Here is a 21543-nt window from a genome sequence, read left to right on the forward strand (position 1 = left end):
ATGCCAACCTAACTTACTCCTCAGGGCTCCAGACTGCATATTGCCTCCTCTAGGAAGCCTCCATTGATACCCTTCTCCAATCTTAGGCTCTCATATTTGAACCCAGATACAAAAACTTATTGAAAATGCAGCAGGACTTGTGGAGAGGGCTTCACTCTTATAAGAACCCTGGCTCTCATGAAACAAATGATACTATAGCATTTATGATTTACCCCCCCCCCAGTATTGAGCCATATATTCTTTGAGAGTATGATTGGGTGTCAAACTTGTATGTGTATCCCAGTGCTTAGTGCTTTGCCCAGAATACAATAGCTGTCTCTCACATGTCCATCAAACTTACTAAACACCAATCATATTTCTAACTGAGAATTCTTGGCCCTTGAATTAGATCTGATGATTATTTGAGCTTCTTTAAATATTCTTTCAAGCTGGCTTCAAGGACAGAAAAGACTATCAAAGTGTGATTGGGTAAAGCTAGACCAGGCCAAGAGAGCTCCTTGGGAAGTATTGCTGATCTTCAAGTAGACCTGCCCTTGGGAGGATCAAAGAGGGCCATTCACTCCATGTGAATTAAGTCATGTAAGTAAACTTCTACCTGGTCAAGGTCTGGGTCAGCCACGACGTACAATCATCGGAGCAAGTTTTCAAAGCCCTGCGTCTCAAAATTAATTGCTAATTAGGTTATTTATTTTTTGTCTTACTTTACACAAGAGATAAAAGATGAGGGTTGACTGAGGAAGCAAAATAATTCCTGAACGTCGTCTTTGTGCAGATTATCAAATGTACAATTCAAACCGATATTTTGGGATGGGTTTCATTATTCCTATTTAACTGGTAAGAGACTCTTGATCAGTTAAGTGACTGGGCCACAGGCACATAACTTGTACATGGTGGACCCATGAGTCATACCTTGTCTACAAGACTCCAAAGCTCACCCTCTTTCCACTGGAACCCTCTTGGTGCAAGAGCTCAATTTTGCCTTGTAAATGTTCTGGCCTCTCAAGTGACTTGGAATGGCCAGGACAAAACAAAACAAAAACAAACAACCAGTCCCTTCTCAAAAGCACTGTTTTCTGCAGCCCCCAATCTGTTTTCCTGAGAACCAGGACTGAGACAGGAAAAATAAATGATTCCTTGGCAGGAAAAAGGGATTGGTGGGAGGGAGATTCTACCTATGCTTCCTGAAGCCCACTGGGTTTTGCTACCTGGGTAGCTTGCCATTGCAATTATTTGGGATAGCAAAACTGTAATATCAATCAATCTCAGTGCGACTGCTTTGCCATGAAATAGGAGCAGGCCAATTTATCAAAATTGAAGCTCTCCACTGGGTTTATATCACCATTAAACTATCAACAGGAAATCATTAAGGTGAGGCAAGAAACCAACTGGTAACTGAAAAGACGTGATTTTTTAAAAATATCTTTGCTTGCAACCTTCTTTGTTTGGCTGTCAGCAAAGCCACCATGGGGCTGGGTCTCAGATCTTTGTGTTAATGTGCAGTTGGTGGCAGAGAGAACTCAGATGTAGGCATTTGCAATGCAATGGCTGTGCCCAGGTTACTTGGTTCTCTCACAGCAGGGCAAGCTGCGTGACGATAAATAGGGGGGAAATGTGTATGCATTTGTGCGATAAAACAGGCTTAATGATTCTGAAGGGGAAAGAGTCCATGAGACATACAGTAGCAACTTAGGAACAAAATGGAACCATGCAGGGCCAATTAATGTGCAAATACGTGTGTGCTGAACTTGCATTCCATTTATCATGTGGACATGGAAATTGGGCCATTTATCTGTTATATTATGTATGTGACATCTTAGTTTGGTTCTTACAGGCTGCTCGGGGACAAAGGGCCATGTGCTTTGCTGTTAGCAGAGGGAATTTTAGATAAATTCTTCAGCTGTCATAAATATCACTGGGCAGAATTTGGTCAGAAGATAAAGCTCTTTCCTCTGCAGGATTTGAACATTTCTCAATAGTCCATGTGCCATCTTATTAAAACTGTGTGTGGTGCATATGCCATGAAAAATTATTGGCACAAACAGCTTGCTGTCATGTTTTCAAAGTCCAGATTTAGCAAACGTTATTCACATATTCACTGTCAATCTGCAGAGAGAAAGGGAACTGGCAAAGCCATTCTTCCTCACTGATTCTGTGTGTTTGCAATTCATCTTGCTTCCCTTTACCCAGTGTTTCCTCCACAGGTGGGGTTTGTTCTGCTTAAATTACAACTGTTGGTCTATACTTAGGGGGGAAAGAAAGATATGTGGGAAGGAAAAGGACCCCACAAAAGCACTTCTCCAGAGCCACTATTATTTACCTAACAAAACCTGCCATGAATATGGATCATGCACTAAATAATGGTGATTGCTTGCTTTGATGAATTGCCATTAGAAATTCAATTAATAAAATGTTACCTCCCTGCAGTAGTGCCAAAAAATATGGTCTGGCTGCAGCAATTACAATTCAGCCTTATAAACAACTAGAGGCCCAATGCATCAAGTTTGTGCACTGGTAGGGCCCCTAGCGGCTGCCAGCTGCTGGCTGGGGCCTCCCTCCCTTTCCTTGGCTGGCCCTGCCCCCTGGTTGAACTCCTGGACAACTCCCAGTCAAGGGGACAATTTGCATACTATGCTTTTATTATATAGGATGGTTAGGAGACAGAAAAAGTTGGAGTGATTTTTTTTAAATTGCTCTATCTGGGAAATGGGAGTCTGGAGTAAAAATGAATGAATGAATGAATGAATGAATGAAGGTTATTTTGATCCGCAGTTTTGTCTATATACTGAGCATTGCTATACTTCCTCATTTCCTCCATACCACCTGTTCATCTTTCTTTTTCATTATCCTGTTTTATACTTTTGATTGTTTGTGGTTCTTTTTTTTTTTGGCAAGCAGCTTTATTTTTTTCTTAAATACAAATTACCTAATATAAAGTACATCTATCTTACAAGTAGCACTATACATTTAACATGTGATGGTTACCTATGTAACCACATCCAGATGAAGGTATTGCATATTCCCCTCACCAAACAAGTTCTCTTGTGCCTGACACAGACATAACCTCTATTGTTACTTTTATCACCAGAGAGGAGTGTTTTTGCATATGTGTGTAAATAAAACTATACAGGGTGTGTTCTTTCCTACTGATATTTTTTCACCAACACCTCTGAGATTCATACAGGCTGTTTCATATATCTATAGACAATTCTTTTTTATTGTTGTCTTGAATTGCATGAATATACCACAATTTATTTACCTATTATCCCCTTAATGGACATTTGGTTTGTTTCTAGTTTGGGGCTATGATAAATAAAGCTTCTGTGAAAATTATTACATATATTTATTGGTAGATATAAGCAGTCATTTCTCTTGGGCACATAAGTAGGAGTAGAATTGTTAGATCATTAAGCACTATTTCCCCAATGTTTAAAGTATTTCAATTCTCCAAAAGTCCATTTTTAAATCTGAAAAATGTTTATAACAAATATCCTGACATTGAAAAGAGGCGACATATGTAAAGGTGTTTAATTGTTGACTGCTTGCTTTAAAGAGCCAAATGTGGTACAAATCTGAAACTTCCTAGGGCAGCGGTTCTCAACCTGTGGGTCGAGACCCCTTTGGGGGTCGAACAACCCTTTCACAGGGGTCGCCTAAGACATCGGAAAACACATATTGAATATATAATTACATATTGTTTTGTGATTAATCACTGCTTTAATTATGTTCAATTTGTAACAATGAAAATACATCCTGCATATCAGATATTTACATTACGATTCATAACAGTAGCAAAATTACAGTTATGAAGTAGCAACGAAAATAATTTTATGGTTGGGGGGGTCACCACAACATGAGGAACTGTATTAAAGGGTCGCGGCATTAGGAAGGTTGAGAACCACTGTCTTAGGGGAAGATGGAAGATTGCAGGAAGTGGTAGCTGTCCGTGGTGCTGACCACAGTGCCTGAGACCTATTCAGGTCTGATCTAGTTTCCAGCAATCAGGCCTTATGGAGGCGTGGAGCTAACATTTATTGCACACCCACTATGCACCAGGCCATGATCTGAGTGAGACCTGGTTCATGTTTTGTTATGCACTGAATGTTGAAATCCTAACCCCCATTGTGATGGTAGTAGGAGACAGGGCCTTTGGGAAGTAATTAGATCATGAGAGTGGAGGCCTGATGAATAGAATTTGTGCCCTTTATTGGAAGTGAACTTTCTACCTGTTCTTCCTGTATAATTCCCAATGGATGGTAACCTTGCTGGTGACTTATGACCAGCAACTTTTAAAAATTATTTGCCTACGTTTTCAGCATCAGCCATAGTTTTCTTCATGCCATGAGGATACTCAGGGAGAGGAAAAGGATGGGGGATGGAAAGCACCACAGACAGAGGGAAGAGTCACTGCCAAAGCAAAGGCTTGTCTCAGTGGAGCAAGAATCGTATCAGGTATATACAGACAGACCCTGAGGCCACCATGACAGCAACGAGCAGGAGACCCAGCTGTGAGACCATTAGCCGTCTTTACCAGGCTACTCATCAACACACTCCACCATGAAGTCCAGCACAGGGGCCAGGTTAGCCCCAAACCCAGCAGCACAGGAACAACCAGGTGAGAGCACAGCATCCAACCATCAGAGGTCACACAGAGGAGTTACAGCCAGACACTGATTTCCCTGCACCCCAAAACAGAACCATTCAAAATGCCCTCCAAAGTGACAGGAAGACCACATTTCCTACCTCGGCGTTGCTGGCAGCCAGGCTTGCTGAAACCTGCAAGTTAAAGAAAACAAAGACATTAGGATTGATTCAACAAGAAGGTAATTGGATTAATTGTCTTTTTAAAGGAACTGGCATCAATAATTTGTTTTGACCTGAGGGGACAATGGGTCACACACACACACACACACACACACACACACACACACACACGGCACTTTTGCTTCTACCAGGCAGAGCAACAAGATTTGTTTTTCCGGTCCTGTGTTTAAGGTGAAGAGGATAATTAATATTTTTAACACATTATAACAATCTTGCCAGGAAAAAAAAAGGGGAGGGCCGTGTGCAGTGCCCATGCACTGATCATGATTAAGTGAACACTGAGAAAGCAAAAGCATTGAAGGCATTTTTGAGGGTTTCTTTTTCCTTAAAATTTTTTTGTTTTTGTTGATCTTCACCAGAGGATATTTTTTCCATTGATTTTTAGAGAGAGTGGAATGGAGGGAGGGATGGAGAGAGAGAAACATTGATGTGAGAGAGACACATCAATTGGTTGCTTCCTGCAGGTGTCCCACCCAGGGTCAGGGATTGAACCTGCAAGCCAGGTATGTGCCCTTGATGGGGAATCAAACCTGTGACTTTTTGGTGTGAGGGCTGATGCTCTAACCACTGAGAACACTGGCCAGAACTTCCCTTAAAGTTTTGAGTCAGTGTTATGAGAAGGTAGAACTACTAAGTACAGCAACAACAGCCTTCTTTTTTTTTCACAATGTGCACAATTTCGTGCAACCGAGACTGGTGCCTGACAATGTGCCAAATTTTAACATTTATTGTCTCATTTAATCCCTGGAACAACTTTTATTACTCCTACTTCATTGGTGGCAACATTGGCTTAGACCATTTAAATCATTTCACAAAGCCCAGAAAGTTATTCACTAGAGGAAATTAGTCTTAAGCCCAAGATAAAGACATGTAGACTCAGACTTGTATTCATGGCCCATTCTGTATCAAAGGATTTGCTGTGGACACCGTCCACCATTGCTCACATGTGCTTTAGAAGGGATCTCCTGGCTGGGGCAGATAACTTCTTGCCTTGCAACTTCCTTATACCTGGGGTTGACCTTGCCAACTTCAGTCATATATTCCTACCAGACCACTATACATTGAATTGTCCCTCCCTCATAATTTATGAAACTCTGATCCCATATGTGGTGGTATTTAGAGACGGGACCCTTGGGAGGTAATTAGGTTTAGAGAAGCTCATAGGGTAGGGCCCTCATGGTGGGATTATTGTTCTATCAGAAGAGACACCAAAGAGTGCTTCCTTTGCCTCCAGTTCCTCCCTCTCTTCCCCTGAGTGCACTGAGGAAAGGTCATATGAGGACACAGAAGGGAGGAGGCCACCCACAACCAAGGAGAGGGCTCTCACCAACACCCACCCTGCTGGCTCCTTGATTTGGACTTCCGGTCTCCAGAACTGTGAGAAATAAATTCCTATTGTCTAATTGGCCCAGTCTCTGGTGCTCTGTCATGGCAGCCCAAGCTGATGGAGACAGGGACCAGTACACGCTCACAGCTCATAGCGGTGTATGCAGCAGACGCCCTAGGAAGGTATGGTTTCCCGGGTTAGCCAATCTGTACTTCACACTGGCCCCCCTCTCAGCACCACCTCTCTCGGTTCACTTCAAGGTCTCAGACCAGCCCTCACCCAAGCCATTAGCCCCAGAGGCAGCTCAGATGGAGCCTGCTGCCCACGGGGCAGCTTTCATGCACCATTAGCTTCCTAAACAGTAGGCCAGCCTTCAGACTGACCTTGGCCAAGAAAGTCCATTAGCTATGGCCCGAGGCTTGCCAAGCCATGAATCCAGGAGCCAGGCTGGAGAAACACTCCAGAGTGTGATGAATGTCAGGGTCCTGAGCCTGTCCCCCTCCCTCTCTCCTCTGCAGCCCATTCAGAGCTGGGATTGGGAGAGCAAGCAGCTGATTCCCAAGCAATCGTTTGTGTGTGAGATTTCCCTGCTGACAACTAAAAGGAACATGGGATGGACAGTGTGATATTCAGCAGCTACAAGTCATAAGCAGGAGGCTCTCCCTGTTTCCAGGGCACCTGTGCAACAGTTCTCCACAGACCTCTCTGATTTCCTCCACTTCATAATCTTATGCATGTCTCCTAACTGCATTTTCAGTTGTGTGACCTCTTTCATTCCCCCCTATTAAGCAAGCCCAGGTGTTGCATATACCTTAGGTAAATGAAAACAGAGAGTCATGGATGTGGCTATTCATTGCAGCAATACCTTTCTAAAAAATTTTTTAATATGTACAGAATCAAATAATAGCTAGAAAACAGGGTTTGAACTCTCAAATGCCTACAGGGACTAGAAAAGTAATAAAAGTGTATAAAGCAGGCTGCCTATAAGATAGTAGGGGAGGTTGGGGCCTGTGTGCAAGTTCGGTTGTTTACTCCACCTAAAACCATTTGCATTCAGTTTATAATAGGCAACATGTAGTTCTAGGCAAACAAAACACATGTTAGTCCAGATGTGGCTGTTGGATTTCCAGTTTATGATCCTCTAAGTCAGTGGTTCTCAACCTTGGCTGCGCATTAGAATCACCTGGGAATCTTTTTAAAATCCTGATTTCTGGGCCTGATCTTGGAGGATGAGGCCCAGAAATCAGGATTTAAAAAAAGATTCCCAGGTGATTCTACTGTGCAGCCAAGGTTGAGAACCACTGCTCTAAGTCAAACAGATTATGATACATCATATTATAAATATTACGCAGCAGTTTGAATGAATGGAGTAGATCCTAACGTTTTGACATGAAAAAATTCTACAACACATACTGTTAATGAAAACATATAGATCAGTACACACATATCAATTGGTTGTCTTTAGTATGCTCTCCAACTGGGGATCAAACTGCAACCCCAGTAGGTGCACTGACCGGGAATCGAATCTGCAATATTTTGGGTGCATGGGACAGCACTCAGCCAACGGAGCCACACTGGCTGGGCAATACAAGTCTTGAGAAACTTTCTCTTTCTCTGAATTATTTGAATTTTTCATTGAGGATGTATCCATGTATTATTTTTCAAATTGAACATATATTCAAAATAAGATATAAATAAAGCTATACATGTCCTCAATATTGGCCTTTTCTCATTCAAGAAGAGACTGAAAACAACTTTCTTACCCACTCACATCTGTATATATAGAGACACAGAGTAGAAGATGACACAGAGCATATGGTACAATAGGGAGCGGTAAGGCTTGTGACCAATGGGAGATATATCATATTTCATTTATGGTTTATAGTTCTACATATTAGATATTTATATGAAAAGCAAGTAGTGAGAGTTACTGGGCCCTCCATATACTGCATCCAGGGTTGATTGTATAGTCATGATTATGTTAGATCCACTTCCAATAAGCTCAGGGCTGGTTTAGGAATGTGGCACTTACGGAGTTCAGGCCTGTCTGTGATCCACCGTGGCATCTGAGGCAGCCAGAATGGACTGTGGAGGCAGCTGGAGGAGTGAGGGCTCTTTAAGGCCTGCAGGTGCCAGGCTAAGGTGTTTGGCTTTTATCTTGTCAGCAGCAGCAGCCATCAGAGGGCCTCCAGCGGGGGCTGACATGATTAGAGCCACGTTTGAGGTGGCCGTTCTGTGGAACAGTGCAAGGCACACGGGGATGCAGGAAACTCCTGGCAGGACGTCCCTTAATGCTTTGTGCCAGTGGTTTCCCTTCCCTTTAATCATTTCCTTCCTCTTCACTAGGTTTGTTTGAAATTGCAAAGGCCAACATTAAGGGTTTCCTCCTCGCTTGTGCTAGGAAGTTGGTGTGTGTGGCTCAGCGCCACCTCGCCTGCCACTTTTTCAGATGGGGAAACTGAGCTTTCTTCTCCTGAGGCCACACTAGGGAGGGTCAGAGACAGAGCCTAAACCCAGGTCAGACTCCAAAACTGCCTTCAAAGCCTACCCAGGGATTTTGCTCACACAATGGAGAGATGGTTTCCCTCCTGGGACTTCCCACAAGTTAATAGATATCAGGACAGCGTTCATTGCTAGAGGGGCAGCTACTGCTCAAGCAAACCCACTCAGTCTCCTCTACACCTGTGGCTGAGATGCTCAAATACCATCTGGGCTCAGTTGCTCCAAACTCTCCAATCTTCTGTGCTGAGCATGTTGAGGTACAACTCTCTTACGTTTGCAAAGGTAGGGGTCAACAGGTCTTTTTTGTTTGCATGAGATAGAAACAACTCAAAATGGCTTAAGGACACAATTGAATTTTATTAGCTCATTCAACTGATCGAGCTCACTTTAGATGGATCCAGATAAGGATCAAATCTTACTTCTCTGATAAGTAGAAGATCTGGGAATGGAGCCCAGGTCTCTATGATTAGATGCAGCTCTCTGCAAGGCCCAGCAGCACTCCCATGCAAAAATCCAGGAACACAGTAATTATTCTTTGTTTCCTGGCTGGATTTTACCCCATTCCGATCTCATTGAGTGATGACCATTCTCTGCCTTCCTCTCCTCTCATCCTCTCCCCTCCTCCATGATTCAAGGCAGGGTGTTCCCCTGGCTGTGCTGACGATGCCACAGTGCCCTGCCAGGCAGAAGATGGAGTAATCATATTCCTCCTCACACACTACCCTGTTGGGCCTTCAGATTTGTGTCCACATCCACAAATGGCACCGCTGTTATTTTCTGTCATTGTCACCTAAATTCCAAGTAGAGTGGCCTGTGAGGATGCTATTCTTGAGTCTGGGAAATTGCTTCTATGGATAGTTTTTCAAATGAAAGCGTTAAATCTTCATGCTCTGTAGTCAATCACATGGCTTTTGCCAGGCTTCCAGGTTGTCTTGGGGTTAGATGAGTTTTTTATAAAAGGTCCAACCCAGAACAGCACCAACATGGAGTATTGCTCTTTCTGCCCATCCTCCTTCCATCTTGCCTACCTTCTCAGAGATGTGAGGACATCTCAGGAGGATGCAGAGCTTCCCTGTTACCCGCAGGCACGTGAATCCCAGTCTAGCTGAGTGTGAAACTTCAGTCTCACAGACAATGTAATGTTCGCTCCCCCATGCCCTCAACTGTGCTGGCCAGGATTTGACCAGAGGGATTAGTGGGAGAATGAGTGGTCTTCTCTTTTCTCCCCTCTTATCCCTTTGGTTTTCTGGTTTTAACGGCTCTGCCACTGAGCATATGGATTAGAGAAAAAGGGGAAATTCCTTTGCACTTGAACACACAACAAATCAGTTCATCTGGTATCAGTGCTGATTATCTGACCAATACCAATGGCTCATCGGTGCCCTCTACATGGAAAGTTTCCAAATGCTAGCACCTTCATGGGGCACAGGTAGCTTTTGGGAAGCCCTGTGGGGCAGACCTCCTATAATGATCAGACACATCTAAGCTATGGTAACAAATAGAACCCAATTTATAATGGCTCAACACAATGGATATTCAACTCTTACTCACATAACAGCCCTAGATGGCCAGCTCACCTCCACATGATCATTCAGGGACCCAGGCTGAGAGGGGCCCTGCCCTCTTTAACCCCTAGGGTGCCGGGGAGCGTGATCACGCTCCTCCTGTCTTTCACCAAAAGTGCCTGGAGCGCTATGAAAGCTTTGAAATGGTGTCCAGTTCTAAGTCTGCTTTTATTAGTGATGATGATATTGCTAAATATGTCAATGTAGGAAAGGTTTCCTTAAGTTTTTGAATATGTAACTTCATTTACTTGCGATTCATAATTTTTTTCCTAAACTGCTGTAAAATCAGCAAAAATGCCTTGGCAATTTTAGCATAGTTCCTAGGATATTGGTTGGCACTCAAAGGGTTAATATGTGGCTCCCAAAGTCATCATGGCAGTCTTCATCCCAACCAGCTAGAAGGAGGCGAATACATGGAGGAACAAGAGTAGGTATTTTTTTATGGACCCAAATAAAAAGCTCACATTCTATTGGCTGGAGCTCAGTCACATGGCTACCTATAATGGCAAGCTGTATGTCAAGAGAAGATGGTTTTGGAGAACAGAGTTATCAGTCCTGGCCACATCTCCTCACTGCAGCACTGCCTTGCCTGATATCCCTCTACATCAGTGGTTCTCAACCTTGGCTGCACATTAGAATCACCTGGGAATCTTTTTAAAATCCTGATTTCTGGGCCTCGTCCTCCAGAAATTCTGTATCTTTGTTATGGGGTGAGGCCACAACATTAGTAACAAAGAAACAGAATTTCCGGAGGATGAGGCCCAGAAATCAGGATTTTAAAAAGATTCCCAGGTGATTCTAATGTGCAGCCAAGGTTGAGAACCACTGCTATACATGGTTCCCTGATAGAAAATCCACCTCTACTCAACCTCTTCTAATTCTCCTAGTGATATGATCCTGGTGGTATAATGAACAGTCTCTTGATACTGAGGTCCTTTCACCTTACAACTGGTCCTTCTGGGTGCCCATATGGCTTAAATCCAGCCCTTCCACAGTATCCTCTTAACCATCTGGAAACTAGCAGGTCCTTTTGCAAGAGCAAAGCAGAGACCCCATGACCTTTCTCCTTAATTTTCTTCTCCCCCTGCCATGCTCAAATAAGCAGAAAAGGGAATACATGGAGGAACATGAGTGGGTGGTTTTTATGGACCAGAACCAGAAGTGGCATCATTTCAGCTCACATTCTACTGGCTGGAGCTCAGTCTCACAGCCACCTATAATGACAAGTCGGGGGCGGGGGGCTGGACATGGAGTCAAGCTGTATGTCAGAGAACAGAACTAGAAGGCCTGGCCTCATCTCATCTCATATCAGCAAAGAAGCTGCATGAGCAGACTGAAACTTATTCTTGCTGGCTCCCCAAGGCCTACAAGAGGTCCCCTTGGAGCTCAGCTCTTCTTCAGGTTGACAATGATAATCCCCTCTCCCCTCGTATCCTGTCTGATCTTCTGCTTGTATATCTAGTCAATATTGCTAATAGCAGATCTGGCTTGTGCCCGCTCCAAGAGCCCTGAGGAGGTATTTGAACCCCATGATGTTTCAAGTATAAGAGATACTCCGAATTCCTTTGTCTCCAGTTAAGGTCCTAGTGACCTATTCTGGGACAACTGGAAACATTTTACAGCCCCCTTGACCAAAAGGGCCAGCCAACAGTTGTGCACTCTTCTGTAAATTGAGTCAGCTCTCTACTTGAACTAACCACGTCATTTTCACTGTGTACACAAAATACCTTAAAGTCCTGTCAATAAAGACTGGTTAAGCAGAAAGGAAGTTTGGGCTGTAGAATAAGATAAGTGGGATACCTGCAACTCAGCAGCTGGGTGGGTTTGGGGTCACCTCCCTTGTCTGAGAGCATTGAACTCCCTGTAAACTGTGACTGGGGAACCATTCCCCATGGTGGTGATTCCATGTCATCTCTTCAATAGGAAACCCTAGCATCCCAGCATCCTACCTGCGATGTCTCATTCCCTGGACACAGAAGCTCTTAGCACAGTTGTAGAGTCATGTCCTGGATTCAAAATCTGCTTCTACCACTTTCTAGATACGTCATCTTGGGCACATGTGGTCCTTGAAAGTGGCCACATGTTCTTCTGGTATTTCTTCCATTGAGAGGCAGGGTCTATGTTCCCAGCCTTGAATCTGGGTGGGCTCTAACACTGCCTGACTTGAATGACAGGAGGGGTGCTGTGCCTGTTTGGGGCCCAGCCTTAAAACACTAGCTGCTTCCTCTATTGCCCAGTGGGGCCCTGTCTAGGCACCCTCAGCTGCACATTGTGGATCTGACTTGTGAGACTGCCACACTGGAAAGGCCACATTTTGATGCTTTGATGGATAGTCCCAGCTGAGCCAAAGTTTACAGCCTCTCTGTCCAGTGTGCCAGCCACCTTGGACCCTCCGGGCAGTCCATCTGCCAGCTGAATGCCACGAAGAAACCTCAATCAGTCCATGTCCAGCACGCCTGCCTGGATTCCTGACCCACGAAACCTGGAGCTGTAATAAATGGTTGCTGTTTTGAGCCACTAAGTTTTGGGGTTCTTTTAGACACAGCAATAGGCGATCACAACAAAAGTACTTATCCTCTCTATGCCTGTCAGCTTATACTCATAAAATGAAAATGTAGTACATTTTTACAAGATTGTTCTAGGAATTAGGAAATAATATGTTCAAAGTGCCTGCACGGCTCCTGACATGCAGCGAGCAGTTCTATCTCTCCTTTCACAGATCATCAGCACCCGGGCTGCTCTTCCTGCGTTTCCATGGGCAACGGTCATGATGGACTGTCAAGTGATGGTTCTCCATGCCCTCAATCTCAATTCCAGCCGGTAAAATGTGAATGGGCTGCTCAGGAGTGAGATACATCTGGGTTTATAAATCCCTGCCCTGCCACTAACAAGCTGTGCCCAGGCCCAGGGGAAAGCTACCTTCTCTCTGAGCCTCAGTTTCCTCCTTTAGAAAATGGACACAAGGGCCTATCTCCTTGCCTGTTTGGTGTGGGTTCAGTGGGCATGTCTGGCCTAGCACTGGAGATGGAGAATGAACAGCTGTCATCTTGGTTAGTTTGGCCAAGTAACTGGAATAGTGGCATCAGTCCTAGCACCCGATATTGTGAGCTCCCCTACATTTAATAGAGCAGCTTGGGAACAGGCCCCTAAAGGGGTGTTTCCGAGTGCTGGCAGCCCCCCACTCCTCCCATCCAGCCCCTCTGTTCTAGCCCACGACTTGGTTCCAGCTGCTGAGCTGCTGGGTCTCAGCCCAGCTTCTCTAATGTGAGTGTAAAAAAGAAAAGAGCCCATTCAAAGATGCTATTCACCACCCCCCAAATTCCATAGGCCACAGACATGTCCAATAAACAGTGTCTCTTAAAATTATCCTAGAAAATGCACAAGGTTTCTCTTAATAACTCTCGCTGTCAGAAAGGCAATGTTTACACGCACTTGCTTCATAATTCTGGCAGCTTGTGACCTAAGAATAGTTTTGCACATGGTGCTGAACAACTGCCCCAGGTCTGTCTTGCAGATGAGCCAGAGGTTGTGGGGCAGGGAGAGGAACCATAAAGCTGCCCATGGTGGGGAGGGGGAGCAGGGAGGGGCAGACCAATCCCTGCCCTTGGCTTGCCCTTGACGCCAGTGTATTAGGAAGGTTAAAGTAGTTCCAGCCCTGGGTTGATGGGTGTCTGAGCTGTGACGAGCCCATCAGTCACTCTGACATGTGCTGGAAAACACGGAGAGATTACAAACATTATCTGAAGCTTAATTATGAGGCAGAGAGGAGCTGGGTTGGTGTGCGAGGGAGTGCTGGGGCCTCCTAGTCTTTTCCCATTCTATCCACAATCTTTGGGAGAAGTTGCCGCCACTCCTGTCTCCTTCTCAAAAAGCCCCTGTTGCTTTCAGAGGCCAGGCTGCAGGATTAGAGAAGGCTCCCAGAGTGTTGCTTTCAGATTTCGCTCAGCAACCTGGAAATGTAGCTGAAGATCTTTAAGAACTCCCCTCCCTTTGACCCAGTAATTCTGCTCTATCCCTAGGACATATTGGAAATATAACCAAAGCTTGTGGCACAAAATTGTTCTGTACAAACAAATAATAATGAATTGGAAACAACCTAGTTGTCCAACAATGAGGGATCGACCTGGGGAGCCTAGCCAACCCCTTTCCATGGACAACTTACTATATAACTATAAAGTGATGGTCAAGCCAAGTTTGAAATAACTTGAGGAATGTTTATATTAAGGGGGAAAGCCAGGATATAAATAACATACTACACAATCTCAATTAATTTAAAACATGACTAGAAGGAAACGGGGGAAGGGAATTGTAAAAATTAAGTGTTTTTCTTTGGGAGGCAAAACTGGATATTTCATTTGCTTCTCTTTTCTGTACTTTCCAAGTTTGCTCTAGTCAACCAATGAACAGAAAGCAATTGTGCAGACACCATCTAGTTCCTGCCAGTCCTTTCGAATATTCTACCCACTTTCCCAAGGATATCCTCTCCCGGGACCGGTGCACCCCAGAGCAAAGTGGGGCTGAGTGGCTCCAAATGGCACAAAGCAGAGAGATGAGGAGCTAACATTAGTTCTGTGCATGTCACGTGTCAGCCACTGTGCTGTGAGATTTATTTACACTCGCTCAGTCCCCAAAGCCTGCCAGGTAGGAGTATTATCACCCTTTCATCAGTGTTGTGGGGACTAAGAGCCTGGATAGGTTAGAGAAATTTCTAGGACAACATAACAATTAAGAGTCAAGGTAGGGATGTAAGCTCAGGTTGGCCCGACTCCAAAACCCGTTCCCTTCCTTCCTTCACCATCGGCCACAGGTGGCGCCTTAGCTGTAACAGCCCTTCCTTTTCAAGGCCCTCGGGGTAAAACTTGAGTTGCTATGGAAACATTCATGGACACCCTCACCCCTTCCCCAGGATCTCCTTTCTTCATGGTCACAGTGCCTGGATCCCATATTTAGAGATGCTTTCCCTTAGGTTAGAAAGCCATAACTCGCCTGGCTGCTGTGGCTCAGTAGTTGAGCATCAACCCATGAACCAAGGCTGGGAGAGGTAACAGCATGAAGCCTGAACAAGACTGGGGGTGGAGGCTGGTGAAAGCACAGGCTGACCTGGGGTGTTTTTATGCTGGGAGGCTCAGCTTCAGCCAAACCAAACCACTTTGCTTAGAGGCCCCACCCTACACCCCTCACTTCTTGACAGGCCCGCCTAAGAGCACTCCCTCAACACTCATTTGCATAAGACTCTGTCCAGGTCCAGGTCTAGGTCCTGCTCTGAGAGAACTGACCCCAGCAGGGAGGGAGGGCCTTCGGACAGGAGGAACAACCACAGGGCAGAGGTTTGGGGCATGGGCATGATGTGAGAAGGTCAGGGAGTTTTCTGCATAATCTACACTAATAAAAGAGAAACATGCAAATTGGTGTCACTCTGCTACACCCACCAGCCAATCAGAGCAACTATGCAAATTAACTCAACAAAGATGGCGGTTAATTTGCATATGCAGGCTAGGAGCGAAGACTGAAGGTTCCAGCCGGAGTGAAGACTGAAGACTGAAGACTAAAGACTGAAGAGGCTTGGCTTCTCCCCTGCGGCCAGACCAAAAGCCTGGGTCCCGGGTGCCGGAGGAAAACCGGTGCCAGCAGCCAGGGGAAGAAAGGCCTATTGTGCGAATTTTCATGCAACGGGCTTCGAGTATTATACATAATGAAGAAAAGTTACAATTGACTCAAGATTATCCTGTGGGCTCTGAAAAACACTCTGCTCTCAGCATTTTTAAACATCACCTCAATCCTCATCACAGCCCCATGATGTAAATGCTCATTGCCCTCAATTTTGAAAACCGTTGGTCAGAGAGGGGAAGCAATTAGCCCCAAATGGTCTGCCCTGTAAGTGGCAGAATGAGAATCTGAATTCAGGTGGGTCTGTTAGAACCCTGTTCTCCCCACACAATATGGAAATATTTGCAAACCCACTGCCTGGGCAAGACACCTGCCTCCCACTCGCCGCTCCCAGCCACAGGCGGTCCTAAAGCACTGCACACGGCCCCCAAGCTGCGGTTGCTCTGTCACCCCTGAATGCACATGCTCAATGACTCTTTTTAAAAGGACATAGTACTTACGGAGCCAAAATGAAAAGGACAGCATGAAGGAATGCTCAGGACCTCTGACGACACAGAGATGACATAATTTATGTTCCCACTCGACTGTCTGCTCTCCCCACTGCAAATCTCAAAATTGAGGAGCAGCTTGGTAATTGCTACAGCTGGGCTGGGCCCGCTGTTGACAGCTCGCTTTTCTTATTACCTGGTCCTGCTTGGGGACTCCTGGGTGTTTCATCTCCTTTGGCAGGGCTGCAGGATTAGGACATCCCTGGCATAGTGGAGACTGCCTCCGAAAACAAAGGGGAAAATTAAGGAGGAGGGCCCAGGAGGGGAGTCTTGGGGAAAGGCCCTCGGGTAGGATGAACCTGCTGCTGGTGTTTGAAGGTTAAAGACAAAGCGCCCACTGTGTGCTCTAGATGAGCAGCTCATTACTTAGAGGCCCTATCATTGGGCGATGATCTATAGAATTGGTCTGAATGGACACATATCCCTCTTGCCTGGTGTGGAACACAAGCTAGAGTCATAATTATAGTAGCTATCTGAGGGCAGGTCCACAAGCAAAGTGAGCAAAAAAGGAGGGATAAAGAAGGACTGGGAAGGGGGGAGGTGGGCTGCATAGGAAATCCGGATGGACAGATACGGGAAGGTTTCAGGTGGCCACACCCAATGTCACCCTGCAGCCAGGTTGCACACCTGCTGGGCCAGGCTCTGCAAAGTCACCTTCTCTCCCACGAGGAGCTGACTGTCTCCCTGCCTGGTAGCTCCACCTGCTCTGGGGCCCTTGGGAGATGGTGGGTGAATACAAGAGAGGTCAGGCATTGCACTCATCTGCTTAGGTTCAACCTCAGCCCTGCCCCTTACCACGTGTGTGAGCTGAGGCAAGTTGCCTAACCTCTCTGTGCCCCAGTTTCCTCATCTGTTAAATAACGACCATACATGGTTCTTCAAGGAGGAAATGTGGTCACGCACATACAGCATTTAGGACAGTCCTTGGTGCCAAGTAGAGATGCAATGCGTTGTCTGCTATCATTACACAGCATTACTGTTATTACCATGTCCCCTGCTGCCGCTACTGCTGCTACGCGGTTAAAAAACTGACACAATACTTAGCACACAAGATACTAGCACTTGGTATTTTTTGTTCATTTCCTTTTTTCCTTTCTCTAAATAATGCCAAAGAATGGAGGAATGGAGTTACTGGGTCAAAGGACATAAAAGTGAGTATGAGTATGCGTGTGCCTGCGTGTGTGTGTGTGCGCGCGCGCATGTGCGTGTGTACCATGTGCTCTAATACACACAGTAGGGGCATGATTTCCTTCCTGGCAGGTAATTTTCACTCCTGACTGCCCCCTTTCCTGCCCTCCACCCCTCCCCTCTGAGAGAGAGCTCAGAGCCCTTGACTCTCGCCATCCTCATGCTTAGTCCAAGCACCATCCTCTCTTGTCCGGGGAAGAGGGATGTGACCACCTAACCAGTCAGTCCCACCCCCCTCGTCACCACTGAGGCTGCAGAGCCACAGAGAGCCCAGATCCCCTGCCTGAGTTCAGAGTAAACAGGATTACCTGAGGTGGCGGGAACTTGTGGAGACAGAAGGTGTTTCAAAACTTAATCAAAAATTAATTAGAAAAAGAAACAAGCCAAAGGACAAACATCTGTGAGCTGAGGATGTGCAGAGGCAAACAAACCCGACAGACAGGCTCCGTGGGAGTGAGGAGCGGGTCCTGCTGGGAGAAGCTGGGACGCAGCCTCCGAGTTTACTCTTCGGAACAGATGACAGGGCAGGCCTAGCTCACAGACACGGAGGAGGGGTCGGGTGGCCCGGGATCACACAGAGGCGACAGGGAAGCCGCGTGTCAGGCGATGCTAATGAATAATCATCAGAACACAGGCTGGCCATGCCTCTGAGTGAGGAGGGGCTAACCACGCAAGAGAAGCCTCCTGAGGTCCTCAGATCAGGCCTTACCTGCCCCACATCTGCCTTCCAGACGGGACTAGTGGTGATGGATCTTCCAGGCCCTGAGAACCATGTGAGATGGAAATCAGAGGGGCCGAGCCACCGAGAGGTCCTGCCCCATGGACTTGGTATGCCTTTCGGGAGGCACGGGCACCTGAAGTGAGTTTCTATAGAAGACACTGATGTCCCAGGAGTGTCCCTAAATGAATGAGGCATCCATGCCCCTGGATGGCACAACTCTGAGACATGCCCGAGGCATCACCTCAGGTCCAGTTGGGATTGAGCCCCAGGTGCCCACGTGTGACTTTATCCTCAACACACCTCCACTGGTCTCCTCACTGCCCTGTCTCACTTTTCCCTTCCCCAGTGACTCCCCAGACCAATTCCCAAATGAGCCGTGTGTGTGCAAAGCCCTATGTTGGTGTCTGCTTCCAGGGAGTCGATTGAAGATGTGGATGTTGCTGGTGGAGGGGACTGGGGTCAGTGGCTGGGCTGAGCAAGGGAGGCTGTGCACAGACTTGTCTCCACACCAACAGGATCTGCACGGACACACAGCCTCCTGTTTGGGTCAGCCCCTCAGGGACCCTGATTCCTGCCATTCCCAAGATCCATGTAACCCCTGAAATCAGGACACTGCATTGTTCTTAAAGTCAGGAGCCTGCTCCATGCAGAAAGCTGAAGTTTGGAAACATGGAGTAAGCCTCGTTTCTGTCTGACGCCCAGGAGACTAGGATGGACCCTACCCTCTGCTTCCTGCCGGCCAAGGACACATGTGTTCTCATGCGAATTCCTCCTCCCCTAGCATGGCACACTGCCATCTCTCCGGCCTGGAGGCCCTGCCCTGCCCTGCCCCCACCCCAATTTATGCTAATGAGCTCCTGCTCCACTCTCTCCCAGCATCACCTACTCAGGAAGCCTTCTCCCTCCTCACTCCCAAATCCAAGAGCAACCAAGGGTTGCCTGTGACAATAATTTTTTTTATTAGTCTCTTTTGTAACTTGTTGCTCAGGGTACAAACATTGGTTTATCCATAGTCCCCAAACAAGCCTAATCTTTAACCTGAAAACCTGAACTTAATAGGCTTTTGGTGGTTCCTGACCCAGAATCACGTGTGTGTGTTTCTGAGGAGAAGATCCATTTCATCTGATTCTCAAAAGGTTTCCCGATCCCAGAAAATGTCACAGCCACCACTGCACTTGGCTGCGAACTCCTCGCAGACCAGAGGATGCCTGACTTCGCCTTGCATCCCCAGAGGACAGCCCAGCCCTGGGCAGTCGCAGGCACTTGGGTGGAGATATTAATGGAAGACAATTGGGTGTTTATTCTGAGCTGAGCACTCTATGGGCCCTGACAACGCTGAGAGGTGGCTGCCGCCTCCGTGGGTGGGATGAGGAGAGCTGGCTCTGGGACCCACATTGAAGGCCTGGTGTGGGATGAGAAGACCAGCAAGTCAGCCTCTGAGCACCAACCACCTTCACCGAAAGTATCAAGAAAGCACGAACAACTGCCATGCTCCTTGATCCCACGTGGCCCCCCAGCTCTCAGGCAGCACCTAACTGCCTGGAATGAAAGGTCAGCCTCCGTAAGACCCTGAGGTACCCACCACATGGCTCACTTCCTTTACACAGAGCACACGCTCCTACAGACGGGCACGGTCTCCCTCCTGCAGCATCGGCAAACGCATTTCAATCCTGCAGGCCAGCAGCAGCTAACTGGAGAGCGCTTCAATATTTTTTCTTACAAGTGAGGAAGCTGAGGCCCAGAGTTACGTGGCCTGCTCACGGCCATGCAGTGAGTTAGCGGCAGTGCTGGACGTGGAACCCAGGTCCTGCTGTCCCTAGTGAAGTGCCCTTCCTCCTACTTCTCCTAGTGACGGCATCTTCGCCAAGATGATGCCATGCGTTTCATAGTCCAACGAGGTTCCCCGAGCCAGAACAAAATTAAATTTCATTCCTCGAATGACTTTCAGAGAACAACCTGGCCCTTGCCATCATTTTGAGGTCCCCTCTCCCATGTTATAAGGGGGCTCCCGGGGTCAGCGCTCTCCTGGAAGCTGCTGTCTCTTCTCTGGCTTTCTGGGGATCTACAGGCACTGGCTAAGGGGGTGAGACAGACTGAGGGCCGTCTGTCCGTGCTGCTCTGTCTGGCCTGAGTCCGGACGCCCTAACTGCTCTATCAGCAGACACTGCAGGTTGTGTGCACGGCAGGCTGTTTGCAGAAGCACGCCTCTTCCCCGGCTGCTCTGAAGGAACCCCCCTCCCCACCCCCTGTCCCCAGTGAGGCAGGCCCTGAGGAGCTGGAGCCTCTCAGGGCGGGAGGGGGGCCTTCACACCCACTCACTGCGCAAGGGACCGAGAGGCAGAACGTCTCTGTCACCCGAGCACTGGTGCCCAGTCCTTCAGTGAATAAGGACCACTGGGACTCTGTGCCGAGAGACGGCTGCAGGCGGTGGGCAGGAGGAGGCCTGCCGCCTTCAGACAGAGGGTGCCTGGCTCACTCTTCACTGGCTCTGCAACCCTGGGCCCCTGCCTGAGCCCCCACTTCCCACCCACCTGTCCTGGGCGGGACAGGAAATCTTCCTCACTGGGTCATTGTGAGAAACATATAGACGGTTGGCACTGAATACATACCTGAATGATAACACAGAGATGTGTCCAGGATATGCTTAATAGAAGTTTCCTTCCCATCCACACCTCTCCCCCCATTATTCTTCCCACTGTGTCAAGAATGGGAAGGAAAGGGAGCTGAGTATGGGCTGCCCCTCCTTCTCCCCCTTCCTCCTCTCCCTCATCCCAGATGCTGTTACTGAGCATCTGCCGTTGGCCACGTGCGCTCTGTGCTCCCCTGTCACAGACCAGCGCCCTCCACGGGAACCCCGGTGCTGGCAGCACTGGCTTCTGCACTGTCCTCGCCTTGCTACCGAACCCTGAAACAGACTGGTGCCACCGAGAAACTAGATCCTTAATTTAATTTTCACTGATTTACATGTGAGGAGCCCCATGGGGCAGTGGCCATCAAGTTGGACAGCACATTAGAGATGTGGGTGAAAGAGAAAAGGCAGATGAAGTTTGAGGAAGCTCAGCAACCTGCCCAAGGTCATAAACCCTCATGAAGGTGAGGGGAGGGCGGAAGCCACACCTGCCAGCTCCCAGGACACCTCGGAGGGAGTGGTCGGCTGGCCAGGACTCATTCCACATGCAAACCAAGGTCTGAAGCTCAAGACAGGCTGGGAGAACCGGCCCCAGTGCTGGGGAATTGGCCCAGAAGGGGAAGGAAATGAATATG

General features: G+C 47.2%; 1 protein-coding gene across 1 annotated transcript in view; it reads right to left on the reverse strand.

Moving 5' to 3' along the window:
- RBFOX1 (RNA binding protein, fox-1 homolog (C. elegans) 1) overlaps positions 1-21543 on the reverse strand; it is a 2191581-nt gene that overhangs the window by 1671274 nt on the left and 498764 nt on the right. The window contains 1 exon segment of the mRNA XM_005872925.2: positions 4741-4773. Within this exon segment, the coding sequence (XP_005872987.1) occupies positions 4741-4773 (33 nt within the window).

Source organism: Myotis brandtii, unplaced genomic scaffold, assembly GCF_000412655.1.
Source record: "Myotis brandtii unplaced genomic scaffold, ASM41265v1 scaffold397, whole genome shotgun sequence".
NCBI classification, from domain to species: domain Eukaryota; kingdom Metazoa; phylum Chordata; class Mammalia; order Chiroptera; family Vespertilionidae; genus Myotis; species Myotis brandtii.